Source organism: Scyliorhinus canicula, chromosome 1 (assembly GCF_902713615.1).
Source record: "Scyliorhinus canicula chromosome 1, sScyCan1.1, whole genome shotgun sequence".
Taxonomy (NCBI): Eukaryota; Metazoa; Chordata; class Chondrichthyes; order Carcharhiniformes; family Scyliorhinidae; genus Scyliorhinus; species Scyliorhinus canicula.
Genome location: NC_052146.1, coordinates 177,967,342 through 177,983,181, shown reverse-complemented (window position 1 = coordinate 177,983,181; position 15,840 = coordinate 177,967,342). Strand labels below are relative to the sequence as shown.

General features: G+C 50.4%; 1 protein-coding gene across 2 annotated transcripts in view; it reads left to right on the top strand.

The window, feature by feature from the left end:
• LOC119969583 (plasminogen-like) overlaps positions 1–15,840 on the top strand; it is a 160,190-nt gene that overhangs the window by 111,032 nt on the left and 33,318 nt on the right. For both annotated transcript variants that reach the window (XM_038803378.1, XM_038803387.1), the window contains 3 exons: positions 8,124–8,286; positions 8,783–8,904; positions 14,203–14,359. In XM_038803378.1, the coding sequence (XP_038659306.1) occupies positions 8,124–8,286; positions 8,783–8,904; positions 14,203–14,359 (442 nt within the window). The remainder of the gene's footprint in view (positions 1–8,123; positions 8,287–8,782; positions 8,905–14,202; positions 14,360–15,840) is intronic.

Below are 15,840 nucleotides of genomic sequence, written 5' to 3'. Positions count from 1 at the left end.
ACCAATACGGTTTACGGGCGACCTTCCCGTATTTTGATAACGTCACCATCTGCGGCCATGACCAGCAGGACCATGACATCAACCTCCAGAAATTCCTCCGTACCACAAAACTCCTTAACCTCATATATAATAAGGATAAGTGCGTGCTTCGCACCGACAGTCTAGCCATCCTCGGCTACGTAGTGCGTAACAGAGTGATAGGCCCCGATCCCGAACGCATGCGCCCCCTGATGGAACTCCCACTCCCTAACTCCCTCAAATCCCTTAAACGCTGTCTGGGCTTCTTCTCTTATTACGCCCAGTGGGTCCCGAACTACGCCGACAAAGCCCGCCCCCTCATCCAATCCAACACTTTTCCACTGTCGATAGAGGCCCGGCAGGCCTTTAGCCGCATCAAAGCGGATATCGCAAAGGCCACGATGCGTGCTATCGACGAGTCCCTCCCATTCCACGTCGAGAGCGACGCGTCTGACGTAGCTCTGGCGGCCACCCTCAACCAAGCGGGCAGACCCGTGGCCTTCTTCTCCCGGACCTTCCACGCTTCCAAACACCGCCATTCCTCCGTGGAAAAGGAGGCCCAGGCCATAGCTGAAGCTGTGCGATACTGGAGACACTATTTGGCCGGCAGGAGGTTCAGCCTCCTCATAGACCAGCGGTCAGTGGCCTTCATGTTTGACAATGCACAGAGGGGCAAGATCAAGAATGACAAGATCTTGCGATGGCGGATCGAGTTGTCCACGTACAACTACGATATCTTGTATCGTCCTGGGAAGCTCAACGAGCCTCCTGATGCCCTGCCCCGTGGTACCTGCGCCAGCGCGCAGATTGACCGCCTCCGCACCCTCCACGCGGTCCTCTGCCATCCAGGGGTAGCCCGCTTCTATCACTTTATCAAGACCCGCAACCTGCCCTACTCCATTGAGGAGGTCAGGACCGTGACCAGGGATTGCCACATTTGCGCAGAGTGCAAACCGCACTTCTACCGCCCCGAGCAAGCACATCTGGTAAAGGCATCCCACCCTTTTGAACGTCTTAGCATGGACTTCAAGGGTCCCCTCCCCTCCAACAACCACAACACTTACTTCTTAAGTGTGATTGACGAGTACTCCCACTTCCCTTTCGCCATCCCCTGCCCCGACATGACCACGACAACAGTCATCAAGGCCCTCCTCTCCATTTTCGCCCTGTTCGGTTACCCCGCGTACATCCACAGCGACCGGGGGTTCTCCTTTATGAGCGACGAACTGCGTGAATTCCTGCTGAGCAGGGGCATCGCCTATAGCAGGACGACAAGTTATAACCCTCGGGGTAACGGGCAGGTCGAGCCGGAAAATGGCACAGTCTGGAAGACAGTCCTACTGGCCCTACGGACCAGAGATCTCCCTATCTTCCACTGGCAAGAGGTCATCCCCGACGCCCTCCATTCAATTCGGTCTCTCCTCTGCACTGCCACAAACCAAACGCCTCGTGAACGGGTGCACAAGTCCGACCCGTTTGTGGAATGAGTCCAGTCACTCCACGCTAACCACAGTACGCGCACGTGGAGTATCCCGACGGTCAGCAGGACACGGTCTCCCTTCGAGACCTGGCACCCGCCGGCGTGCGACCCCAACATCAACACCCTCCGCCCAGTCCCACCCCCCCACCCCCCCCGGCGCCCCCGCAACCCAGCGCACAGGAACCCCCTCCCCCGGCCAGAGCTTCGCTAGCACTGACCAGGGGTACGGACACAGGATCACGACCGCCGCTCCCGGAGTCAAGATCGGCCACCAGCCCGACATCACCGGCACCGCTGCGACGGTCCAGCAGAAAATCGAGGGCGCCCGACAGACTGATCGCGTCGATCTGATGTTCCACTGGACATTTATCGGACTCCTTGTGTCATTCAGAGTTCCAATGTACAAGTTGCACATTTTTTTCGTTTTTTGTCTCTTTTGTACTGTTCATTGCCATTCATTGTATCTGCACAGTCGTCGCGAGTCAGTGGGCAGCCACCATTACCTCGGTACACCTCGTTCTCTCTAGTCATACCACCAGTCCAACAGCCCCCCCCCCCCTTCTTACTCCTCCCCCCCCGGCTTCTTTCTCCACAAGGGGTGAATGTGGTGGTATAAATGGGAGGTTTACGGTACCTATCTGCCATTGGTGCAGAGCACTCGCTGCCCATTGGCTCAGGTCGGTCATGTGCCTCTCTGCTGATTGGTTGAGGCTAGTCATGTGACTGCTCACCCATTGGCCGAGAGGCAAGTAGTCCCGCCTACGAGGCGGGGTATAAGAACCCGTAGGACCCGGCAGTTGGCCTATCTCTGTAAGTCGACTGCTGGGCACACAACTAGTTGATTAAAGCCTGATATATGGAACTTCTTCACGACTCGAGTCCAATTGATGGTACATCAATAATCAAGGTGGACAGGGAGTATTCGAGTATGGAGGGATTGTCGAAGAGAAAGCGTTACAGAAAAGTTCGATAGGTTGACGACGGGAAGGGAAGTTGGGCAGCGGAGGGCGAAGGGCGTGCAGTATGTATTTTATTCCAAACGTATATAAAAAGTTACAACACATAAACATTCGGGAAACAAACTTCCCCTCTTTCTCCTCCCTCATGACGAAGAATTCCTCAAACATGGTCACGAACATCCCCCACCTTGCCTCGATTCGCTCAGCTGAACCCCTTAACTAGTATTTGCGCATTTCCAGCCGAAGAAAATCATACAAGTCACCCAACCAGGCAGCTTCCCCAGGTGGCGTCACTGACATCACTCCAATAAAATTGGAGGATTCAGAGAGGTGAAGGCCACAACATCAGCCTTCCACCCATCAGTATCTTTGCTAACACCGCAAACGCTCCCGTCCAGAATCTCTCTAACTTTCTGCAGCCTCAGAACATATGTGCTTGGTTCGCTGGACCCGCCCACACTTCTCACACTCGTTTTCCACCCCCAGAAAGAACCCACTCATTCTTGCCCACGTCATATGTCATAGGGCTCGGTTTAGCACAGTGGGCTAAATAGCTGGCTTGTAATACAGAACAATGCCAGCAGCGCGGGTTCAATTGCCGTACCAGCCTCCTCGAACAGGCGCCGGAATGTGGCAACTAGGGGCTTTTCACAGTAACTTCATTGAAGCCTACTTGTGACAATAAGTAATTATTATTATATGTACCCTGTGTACAACCTTGAACTGTATCAGGCTCATCCTTGCTCACAAGCAGGTTGCATTTACTCTTTGAAGCACCTCACTCCATATTCCCCAGTTTATCTCCCCTCCCAGCTCCACTCCCCACTTCTCAATCTTCACCCGCTCACCTCTCTTTCCCCCAGCCACTTGTATATGTCTCCGATCCTGCCCTCCCTTTCCACATCTGGAAGCAATAGTCACTCCAGCAGGGTGTACCTCGATGACCTGTGGAACTCCTTCCAAACCTTCTGCGTGAAGTCCCTTACCTGCAGGTACCTAAACTCACTTTTTCTCAGGGGCTCTACCCTCTCCATCAATTCATCTATACTGGCAAACTCTTCTTCCGGGTACAGGTCCTTCATCTTAACCAGCCCCACTTCTCTCCACTTCCTGTACATCCCATCTATCCCACCTCCCCTCCCCCGGCTCAAAACCGTGGTTTTCACACAATGGCGTGAACACCAACATCCCCTATATTCTAATTTGAAAAGCACGATAGCACAGTGGTTAGCACTGTTGCTTCACAGCTCCAGGGTCCCAGGTTCAATTCCCGGCTGGGTCTGTGTGGAGTATGCATGTTCTCCCCGTGTATGCGTGGGTTTCCTCCGGGTGCTCCGGTTTCCTCCCACAGTCCAAAGATGTGCAGGTTAGGTGGATTGGCCATGCTAAATTGCCCCTTCGTGTTCAAAAAGGTTGGGTGGGGTTATTAGGTTATGGTGATAGGGTGGAGGTGTGGGCTTAAGTGGGGTGCTCTTTCCAAGAGCCGGTGCAGATTTGATGGGCTGAATGGCCTCCTTCTACTCTGTAAATTCTATGATTCTAATATATAATACAGTAATAATTTTTATTGTCACAAGTAGATTTACATTAACACTGCAATGAAGTTACTGTGAAAAGCCCAGAGTCGCCACTCTCCGGCGCCTGTTTGGGTACACTGAGGGGGAATTCAGAATGTCCAATTCACCTAACAGCACGTCTTTCGGGACTTGTGGGAGAAAACCTGAGCACCCGGAGGAAACCCATCCAGACACAGGGAGAATGTGCAAACTCCACGTGGACAGTATCCCAGGGCCGGGATCGAACCTGAGTCCTCAATGCCGTGAGGCAGCAGTGCTAACCACTGCACCACCATGCTGCCTCTAAAGTGCCTCCTCAGTTGGTTCCAGATCTTCACCATGGACTGCATTACAGGGCTCTCCGAGTGTCTGTTTGGCGCCATTAGCAACACCGCCATCACCAGAGCCCTTAAGCTGGACCCCCTACAGAATTCCAACTCCATCCTGAAGCCATTCCAGCCCTCTCCTTCCCACCATCGCCTCACTTCTCCACGTTCACCGCCCAATAGTAACGTGGCAGTTTCGGCAACGCCAACCCTCCCTGCTGCCTCTTCCTCTGTAACAGGGTCCTTCTATCTCTTGGCATCTTCCCCGCCCAGACAAAGTCTGAAATAATCGTGTCTAGTTTTCGAAAGATGGCCTTCGGTATAAAGATCGAGAGCGGGATTCTCTGATAGCCGACACTGAAACCGGGGCTTGCGATCGGACAGAAAATAGCTCCCGATGGCAACATCGTGGCAGGCGGCGGTTTGACACCAAATCGCAATGTTCCCTCACCTTTAAAATGGCGTCAATGTGTTGCACGGCGCGCGTACTCTAATCACCGCGATTCTCCGCCTCCAATGGGCTGAATTCCCACTGGCACGGTCCACATGTGCTCTCAAACAACGTGAACCTGGCTTTAGTTGCTGCTGAAATAAAAAGTGGGCGTACGGACTGTGTCCAACACTGCCATACTTCGCCGACAGTCGTGCCACTGGCCGTGGGGCGTCTGCCGGTGTGGGAGGGGTAGTAGTGGGGGGTGGCCAGGAGGTGGGCTGTGGGGTAGGGGTGGTCAGGTACACAACACCATTACCACAGACAGGCTAGGCAGCCATGCAGCTGCGCGTGCAGCCTGTTTTAAACCTGGTGCCCTGGGTCGTATAGGTGACCCCCCCGGGACACTGCCCGTATACCCTCTACCTCCAGTCGATCCATCAGCTATATGGGCGCTCCAGCACAACCTGGCCCATCTTTTCGGCTTCAATCAGTGTGTGTGTGGGGAGAATATGTTTATGCGTGGTTGCAGCTCCTCAGCCCTGCGTGTGTCCATCACGGACCCGGCAAATCCCGCATGGATTCTACGTTGGCGTCAACACTTAGTCGCAGAAATAGAGAATCCGGCTCCAGGAATGTCTGGAATATGAACAGGAGCCTCAGCAGAATGTTCATCTTCACCACTTGGACCCTCCCCGCCCAAGTCAAGTGCAGCGTGTCCCACCTCCTGAGATCCTCTCTAGCCTCATCCTCCAGTTTTGTTAAATTCCATTTGTGAAGCACCACCCATTCCCTCGCTATCTAAATCCCCAGGTACCTGAACCTATCTCTAGCCACCTTAAATGGTATCCCCCCCTTGATTGGCTTGCAGACCCAACTCATTCACTGGGAACACTTCGACTTTCCCTACATTTAACTTGTATCCCGAGAACGTCCCAAACTTCCCCAACAGGGCAATGATCCTCTCCATGCTCTCCAGTGGGTACAAAACATATAATAGTAGGTCGTCAGCCTAGAGCAACACCCGATGCTTCGTCTGTCCCCTCGTAATACCTTGCCACTCTGCCAACCCCCTAAGAGCCATTGCCAGAGGCTCTATAGCCAGCTCAAACAGCAGCAGTGACAGCGGGCACCCCTGCCTTGTTCCCCTGTGTACTTCAAAGTTCCGTGAACCCATGTCACTGGTCCGCATACTCCCTCGGTGCCACATATAATAGGCGCACCAATGCCACAAACTTCGAACCAAACCTTCCCAGGACCTCAAACAGGTACCGCCACTCCACCCAGTCAAATGCCTTCTCCACGTCCATGGACACCGACAGTCATGCCATTAGCCATGGGGCTTCTGCCGGTGCGGGGGGGGGGGGGGGGGGGGGGGGGGGGGGGGGGGGAAGAGTAGTGGGGGGTGGCCAGGAAGTGGGCTGTGGGGTAGGGGTAGTCGGGTACGCAACACCATTACCCCAAAATAGTACTATCGGCCTTCATACATCACCCATAGTTTTGCCAGGTAGAGCACCACAAACCTGATCCGCTGTCGATTCAGTACCTCATTGACTCTGTTGAACCCCGCATGCTGTTTTGCCAGCTCAGCACCAATGTCCAGGTATATTCGGACCTTGTTCCCATTCGCAGTTGCGCTTCTCCCTGGCCCACTGCAGAATCTTCTCCTTCTTCACGAACTTGTGGAGCCTCACCATCACAGCCCGCTGTGACTCTCCTGCTCTAGGCTTCTGCCTCAGAGACCTGTGCGCTCTGTCCACCTCAGGGGCCTTGAGTGCTCTGAACAGCACCCCTCCACCATCAGCCCCACCAGTATCCTCGAAATGTACCTCTTGGTACTTGCAAATCCCACTTCTGCGGGCAGGCCCACTGTCCGCAGATTCTGCCTTTGTGAGCTATTTTCCTGCTCCTCCACCTTTGCTCTTAACATCTTGCAAAGATCTCCTACGAGCCCCACCTCCACCTCCAATGCCACCACTCGATCGCTGTGGTCCGACATCACCCTCTCAATCTGCGACCCCTGTGCCTCCAAGCATTTCTCCACCCTCTCCATCGAGCCCTTCAGGAGTGCCACTGCTCCTTCGATGGCCTTCGAGCGATCCTCCTACATCTCCTTCCTCTGCTGGCGGAACTCTTCCTTGATGAAAGCCATCAACTATTCCATCTGGAACTTTCCAACTTGCACTAGCCCTTCCCCCTCCACCATCGTTCCACTGGCTGCTGCACCACAGGTCCCTTCCAACTCTTGGCCAGATTTTTTGTCGGGTTTGGTAACTAGCAGACATATCACTCCCGGGGGGAACTTCTCCTCCGACCTTCAGTTACACTTTTCCGTCAAAGTTGCACCCAATTTCGGGTAAAAAAAAGCTCTTTTATACACCTTCAAGCAGCAGCTGCCCTGTGCGCGACAACTCACACATGGTCACCAACTGAAGTCTGGTGAGCCACATGTTAGACCATCAGCTACAGAGGCAGGCTGCATCTAGGGAAATCTTGATGGTACAGACAGGGAAGGGGGAGGTAGTTTTGGAGCCGGGGAAGTTAAATGAGGCGTTCAGGAAATACTACGAGGAATTGTATAGGTGGAACTGGAGAGTGAGGATGGGAATATGGGGCGGTTCTTGGACAAGCTGGAATTTCCACGGCTGAATGAAGAGAGGAGGTGGCACAAGGGGAGCCTCTAGGGCTGAGGGAGGTAATGGAGAATATAAGACAGATTAAGTTAGGGAAGGCCCCGGGGAGAGTTGTATAAGGAGTTTGCAGCAAAGTTGGCACCACACCTACTGGGGGCATTTAGCGAGGCACTGGAGAAGGGAGAGCTGTCGGAGACAATGACACAAGTGACAATTACGCAAAGAAAGGGAAGGACCCATTAGAATGTTATCGCTCAGGCCCATATCACTGCTGAATATGTACATGAAAGTACTAGCTAAGTTAGTGGCAGGGAGGATGGAAGGATGCATTCTGGGTGGCTGGGGGATTCATAAGGCCACTGCAAAGTTAAACAATCTTAATTTGATAAGTTTCAGTTTTAGCAATAGAAAAAATAGTCATTCATAAAATCACTGCAAGTTTATACCAACAGCTTTTAGTCTCCTCATCCCACACATTATGGGCAAGCAGTCTTTCTACATTCACTATCTCAGCTTGTCTCAGAAAAATGACGATATAACCAGTGCAATTGTTCTGCTGTCACTACTGCACTTCTAATGTTCTGTCCCCTTCAGATGTTCTGTCCCCTTCAGAAAATTGGGAACAAGTTTATCCATAGTTTCATCATGTTACACAAACACTAACACAAATCTCTCAATCATAAACTTGACACCTTATGTTTTTTTTCTATGTCTATTGAAGCTGAGCTTCCCCCTGCTGTTGAAGGAGAGACAGAGTGTTACACAGGCAAGGGTCAGGTATATCGTGGAGTTATATCGACAACCATTTCTGGTAAAACCTGTCAAAGATGGGACGTTCAGATTCCACACCTACACTCAAGAACCCCGGACAATTACCCCTGTAGGTAAGTAAATGTCAGTAGACCTTGTGTGATCTGCTTTTCACCACCATGCCTGATGAAAGAGACAGATGTATGTCACTCCTCTGGCTGTCTGATTGCGGATTTGTTCCAAGTTGTGTGGATCCATGCCGAATCCAAATAGGTTTCAGACTGCCCACACTTTCACATCTTCTATTCATGTGAAGAATGTAGTCACACACTCAAAAAAATGTAATATTTATATATTTTTTAAAAATAAATTTAGAGTACCCAATTAATTTTTTCCAACTAAGGGGCAATTTAGCATGGCCAATCCACCTAGCTTGCACATCTTTGGATTGTGGGGGCGAAACCCATGCAAACACAGGGAGAATGTGCAAACTCCACACGGACAGTGATCCAGAGCCGGGATCGAACCAGGGACCTCGGCGCCGTGAGGCTGCAGGGCTAACCCACTGCGCCACCGTGCTGCCATGTAATATTTATTTCTGATCAACACACAAACTTCTGTTTTTTTTAGAGGACTGGAAGGCAATTACTGCAGGAACCCAGAGAATGAAAAGGAGCCCTGGTGCTACACCATTGACCGATATACAAGATGGGAATATTGCCAAATACCAAAATGTGGCCTTGTGCCTCCAGGTGAGAATTCCACAGTTCCCAGGCTTTGCTCTGCTTATTTTTATAAGTCGGATAGTATATCTCAATGATGCGCGATCAATAACCACAGAAACGAAGGAGTAGTCTACAAGGCTTTAATCTACAAGATGTTTCCCCAGCAGCTTGAGTACAGAAAGAACGATGGCTGCTGGGAAACACGGGTTCTTATACTCTGCCTCGTGGGCGGAGCTACCTTCGTCTTGACCAATGAGAAAGCAACACTTGGGCCAATGAGCAGCGAGCCTTCTCCACCAATAGCAGCTCAGACTCCCAGGTACCGTAGTACCTCTAGTCAAACTGCCACACTCAACTAAGCTATTTGCTGCTTTGTCAATTGGTCTATATTTTGTTACCAGTAAATCTCCCGTCATGTTACTTAATGAGTCAGATGTGTTGCAGTATTCTCATAACACGAGCATGACGGCAAATGATCTCCGAAACATTATTAAAGACAAAAAGTAAACTTCATTTTGTTTCTGTAACTGCCTCTCCTTTCTGATTCCAGCTATTTGTACTGTTTCAAAAAATATATATTTCATTGAGGCATTTACATATTAACACAACAAAAATAATCACAAATCAAATTAAGCCAACCAGGCTGCAAATAACCAACTCAACAAAATACCCTACCATCCCACCCCCATTTCCCAACTCCCCTGCCTCCTCATTTCCCCCCTCACTCCCCACTGCTGACATCTTAATTTTTCTCGAAGAAGTTGATAAACGGCTGCCACCTCCGAGCAAACCCCTCCACAGAACCCCTCAAGGTGAACTTTATTTTTTCTAACCTGAGAAACTCTGCCAGGTCACTCACCCACACCCCTAGTTTCAGGGGCCACGTGTCCCTCCATTCCAACAAAATCCGTCTCCAGGCAAAGGCCAAGACATCGGCCTCTTTTGTCCCCCCCCTGGACCCCCGGGTCTTCTGACACTCCAAAGATCGCAATTTCTGGACTCAGGACCATCCTCACCTTCAGGACCTCCAACATAACGTTGGCAAATCCCAGCCAGAAACATGCCCAAAACATGTGGACATGATTCGCTACCCCCCCCCCCCTCCCCCACCGCTGCCGCCGCAGCCCACACCTATCCTCCACCCCTCCAAATAACTTGCTCATCCTGGCCACGGTCATATGTGCCCATTTGTGCCCTGTGGACCACCTTAAACTGGATAAAATTAAGCCTAGCGCACGGGGAGGGTGCATTCACCCTCCTCAAGGGCCCTCTCCCACAGCCCAGCTCCAACTCTTCCTCCCAATTGCGCTTCACTCCCCCTATCGGGGCTCCCTCCCAATCCATCAGCTCCTTGTAAATTTCCTACACCATGCCTTCCCCTACTCCTGTTCTTGATACCACCTTGACCTGTAGCCCCTCGGAGGCAGACGAGGAAAGGACGGTACCTGCCACTGAACAGAGTCCCTCACCTGCAACTACTGGAACCCATTCCCAACGGGCAGCTCAAATTCCTATTCCAACTCCTCCAAGCTCGGAAAGCCGCCCTCAATGAACACGTCCTACAAAGACATGAGGGAGGAGCTGGCCAGAATTAATTGGAAAAGGAATCCAGCACGGAAGACAGTGGAGCAGCAATGGCAGGTGCTTTTGGGGGTTAGTCGGGAAGCACACAGAAATTCATCCCAAGGAGGAGGAAACATGCTCAAGGGAGGACCAGGCATCCATGGCTGACAAGGGAAGTTAAGAACAAAGAACAAAGAAAAGTACAGCACAGGAACAGGCCCTTCGGCCCTCCAAGTCTGCGCCGACCATGCTGCCCGTCTAAACTAAAATCTTCAACACTTCCGGGGTCCCTATCCCTCTATTCCCTTCCTAGTGGAAGCCAGAAAATTGAGAAGCCTTTAAAAGCGAGCAGAGGACAACAGAGGGCAGCATGATAGTACAGTGGTTAGCACAATTGCTTCACAGCTCCAGGGTCCCAGGTTCGATTCCCAGCTTGGGTCACTGTCTGTGCGGAGTCTGCACGTTCTCCCCATGTCTGCGTGGGTTTCCTCCAGGTGCTCTGGATTGGCCATGCTAAATTTCCCCTTAGTGTTCAAAATTTTCCTTAGTGTTGGGTGGGGTTACTGGGTTGTTGGGGTATGGTGGAGGTGTGGGCTTGGGTAGGGTGCTCTTTTAAAGAGCCGGTGCAGACTCGATGGGATGAATGGCCTCCTTCTGCATTGTAAATTCTATGAAACTAAAAAAGCAATAAGGAGGGAGAAGATGAAATATGAGTGCAAGATAGCTAATCATATAAAGGAAGATAGGAAGAGTTTTTTTCAATATATAAAAGGTAAGAGTGAGGCAAAATAGACACTGGACCACTGGAAAATGTAGCTAGAGAAGTAATAATAGGAAACAAAGAAGTGGCAGATGAACTGAATAGTTACTTTGCATCAGTCCTCACGGTGGAAGACACCAGTGGGATGGCAGAGTTCCAGGAGAATAAGGGGGCAGAGGTGAGTGCAGTGACCGTTACTAAGGAGAAGGTTCTGGGGAAACTCGAAGGTCTGAAGGTGGACCACAATTTTCACAATATACATTAATGATCTGGAAGAAGGAGCTGAGGGCACTGTTGCTACGTTTGTAGATGAAATAAAGATCTGTAGAGGGACAGGTAGTATTGAGGAAGCAGATGGGCTGCAGAAGCACTTGGACAGGCTAGGAGAGTGGGTAAAGAAGTGGCAGATGGAATACAATGTGGAAAAGTGTGAGGTTATGCTCTTTGGAAGGAGAAATCGAGACACGGACTATTTTCTAAATGGAGAGATGCTTAGGAAATCAGAAGCATAAAGGGGCTTGTGAGTCCTTGTTCATGATTCTCTTCAGGGTAACATGCAGGTTCAGTCGTCAGTTAGGAAGGCAAATGCAATGTTAGCATTCATGTCGAGAGAGCTGTACTCTTTGGAGTTTAGAAGGATGAGGGGGATCTTATTGACACTTACAGTACGTGAAGAGGATGTTTCCACTTGCTGGAAAAAATTGAAGGAGAGGACACAATCTCAGACTAAAGGGACAATCCTTTAAAACAGAGATGAGGAGGAATTTCTTCAGCCAGAGGGTGGTGAATCTGTGGAACTCTTTGCCGCAGAAGGCTGAGGAGCCAAATCACTGAGTGTCTTTAAGACCGAGATAGATAGGTTCTTGATTAATAAGGGGATCAGGGGTTATGGGGAGAAGGCAGGAGAAAGGGGATGAGAAAAATATCAGCTATGATTGAATAGCGGAGCAAACTCGATGGGCCGAGTGGCTCCTATGTCTTATGGTCCTCATACCACTCAATCCTCGCCTGATGCCACCCCCGAAATCCCCCATCAAGCCCCCCCCGCCCCCGAACAAGCCAGTGATTTCCACAAATCGGTGCCCAAACCGAGGCCCCTCAAGCCTAAGATGCTGTCGCCACCACCACCGGGCTTGTGGAGAACCTGGCTGGCGAGAACGGCAGAGGCGCCATCAGCAATGCCCCCAAAAACGTATCCCTACAAGAGGCTGCCTCCATCCACTCCTACACTGACTCCTCCCCCACTACCCACTTCCTAACCATAGCTATGTTTGCTGCCCAGTCATAATTCATGGAATTCGGGAGAGCCAACCCCCCCCCCCCACCCCGACCCCGCTCCAGCAGCGCCTTCTTCACCCGCAGGGCTTTACCTGCCCAAATAAACCCTGAAATCATCGCATTCACCCTCCTAAAGGATGCCTTCGGAATAAAAATTGGCAGGTTCTGGAACAAAAATAAGAACCTCGGGAGGACCGTCATCTTCACCGACTGCACCTGTCCCGCCAATGACAGTGGAGCATAACCCACCTCCTAAAGTCCTCCTTCATCTGCTCCACCAACTGAGCCAGATTCAGCTTGTGCAGCTGCTCCCACCCTGCGCCACCTGAATATCCAAATACCGAACGTTCCCCCCCCCCCCCCACCACCCTAAATGTTGACTCTCCCAGCCTCTTCTCCTGCCCCCTCGCTTGGATCGGAAAAACCTTGCTCTTCCCCATATTCAGTTTATACCCTGAGAACTGGCCAAATTCCTCCAAAATCCTCCTAATTCCCCAATACCTTCCAACGGGTTCGAAATATACAGCAGCAAATCATCTGCATACAGCGATGCCCTATGCTCCACCCCCCATACTATCCCCTCTTGCAGTCCCAGTTCATTCACAACCATCTCCTTCTGAGTTTCAGACTGAGTTTGTAATGAGCTCTCAACGTATTGTGATGACGATACCTGCGTGCATTATATAGTAAGGTGATTGACAGAGAAAAGGATCAATGGAGGATTGGAGAGTGAGACCGTCCGCAGAGTATGTAGTTCTTGGTCAGGGACGAGTCTAGGATAGATCGCAGTAAGCAGCAAGATTGCATGGAAGGATCCCATGCAAGACTATAATTGGAACTGGGCATAATTGTAGACTACTCGTAGTGGTGTTATGATGAGACCATCAATTCACTAGACACATGCTTTGAGATATGAACAGTGGTTTTAATCTACTTACTACAGAGCCAGCCTGTTACACGTTGAACTCTCGATGAACTGGTCAGCTGGCTCTGGGCATCGATATTTATACAGCAGTCCAGGGGGAGGAGCCATGGGCGGAGCCAAGCGTGGAGCCCTGTACAAACTCCTAAGCATTCCCAGAGCTACTCCCCCTAGTGGTCGGGCAACGCAACTGCACTTACAATCGTAGGGTCTCATATATATATATATCACAGTGTGAATTACAGAGTTACATTCACCACATTCACCCCCTACAAAAAATCAAGTCCGGCGGGGCTGGTGGTTCATAAATTGAGTCTGTCCGGTGGTCGAGTCGTCCGCTGCGATCTGCGGAGCACCGGGGTTGCAGCATCTTGCGGTGACTGGATGGGTGTTGTGGGTTGGGGTACGATGGCGGACTCCGGGGGTGATTCCGTCCGAGCTCCATACCCGTCTGATTCGACTGGGGACTGGGGCGCTGGGAGCTAGCCGGTGCGGGTGCGCAAAACAAATGTAGCGAGCTAGTGGGCTCAGGAGCGCAAGGGGGCGGCTGGGTGGGGTGTAGAGTGAGGGGTACCTCTGCAGTGATAGTGGGGGTGCTGGATCCTGTGGGTGCTAGGTCCCGGAGGGATACGGTGTCGGGTATCCCTCCAATCGGGCAAAGAATAATAACTGATAGATTAATAGCAAACCACAATTACGGCAAACAGCAAATTAAACTAGGAATACTGGTAAATAATACTAGATTATGAGTTTTTTAATATAAGAATGTTCCTCAAAATCTTCTACATTGTTTACTTTTCAGTGGCGACGAATGAAGGTGGACCTACTGATTGCTTTAACGGAAATGGTTATAACTATCGTGGGACTACATCTGTGACACAGTCAGGAATAGGATGCCAGGAATGGGATTCCATGGTGCCACATAAACATCAGAAAACATCAAGCCGTTTTCCTGCTGCGTATGTACCTATTCAGAACCAAAGAAAGAAAGACTTACACAGAAAGACTTAAAATCCCTTTTCATGACGTCAGGGCATTTTGAAAGTACTTTACAGCCAATACTTTGGAAATGTAGTCACTGCCTTAATGTAAAAAAAAGATAATTTATACAATGAAGTCCCACAATGATTTGTGATAATGATGTTAACTGAGGGATAAATACTGGCCAGTTCAATGGGGAGGTATCCTCTATTCTCCTTTAAAATAGTGCCATTGAATATTTTAGGTCTACCCGAGCAGGAGAATGGGCCCTGTTTATTTTTGGCTCATACAAACAATGGTATCTCTGGGCAGAGGCCATTGAGCACTAAAACAGAGGATCCACCAAACATACATGCTCAAATCACGGTAGCATGGTGGTTAGCATAAATGCTTCCCAGCTTCAGGGTCCCAGGTTCGGTTCCAGGCTGGGTCACTGCCTGTGCGGAGTCTGCACGTCATCACCGTGTGTGCGTGGGTTTCCTCCGGGTGCTCCGGTTTCCTCCCAAAGTCCAAAGATGTGCGGGTTAGGTGGATTGGCCATGCTAAATTGCCCGTAGTGTCCTAAAAAAAAGTAAGGTTAGGGGGGGGGGTTGTTGGGTTACAGGTACAGGGTGGACACGTGGGTTTGAGTAGGGTGATCATTGCTCGGCACAACATCGAGGGCCGAAGGGCCTGTTTACATAGAATTCACAGTGCAGAAGGAGGCCACTCGGCCCATCGAGTCCGCACCGGCTCCTGGAAAGAGCACCCTACCCAAGGTTAACACCTCCACCCTATCGCCACAACCCAGCAACCTCACCGCAATTTTGGACACTAAGGGCAATTTATCATGGCCAATCCATCTTTGGACTGTGGGAGGAAACCGGAGCACCCGGAGGAAACCCACGCACACACGGGGAGGATGTGCAGACTCCGCACAGACAGTGACCCAAGCCAGAATCGAACCTGGGACCCTGGAGCTGTGAAGCGATTGTGCTATCCGCAATGCTACCATGCTGCCCCCTGTTCTGTGCTATATTGTTCTATGTTCTATGTTCTGTAAATCTCTGAAGTGGGATTTGAACTCACAACCTGCTGAATCAGAGGCAAGATTGCCTCAAGTGTGCATATTTGTCTCTCATGAATACTTAATCATTAACAAGCCACAATCAGTATAGCTGGCATGCGTGTGAATGATTTGGTCCACAGTACTCCTCAAATGAACTTCAAGATCAGGGAGAAATTGTGCTAGGACTCCAATAATACTGATGTAGCAAATGGCTACACGTAAACATTCCATCATTGTGATTATTATATTAAACATGTTAAGGAATTTCACTGCCTGTTTTCTCAACTATTCCCTAAATTCACTTACTTTCTGTCTCTTGTACATTCTCTAAAAAAAATATTCAGGCATTTGTATAAACAAACATCAAAGAGAAAAAATAAGAGCAGAAGTGAAATTGTACAACATAATACA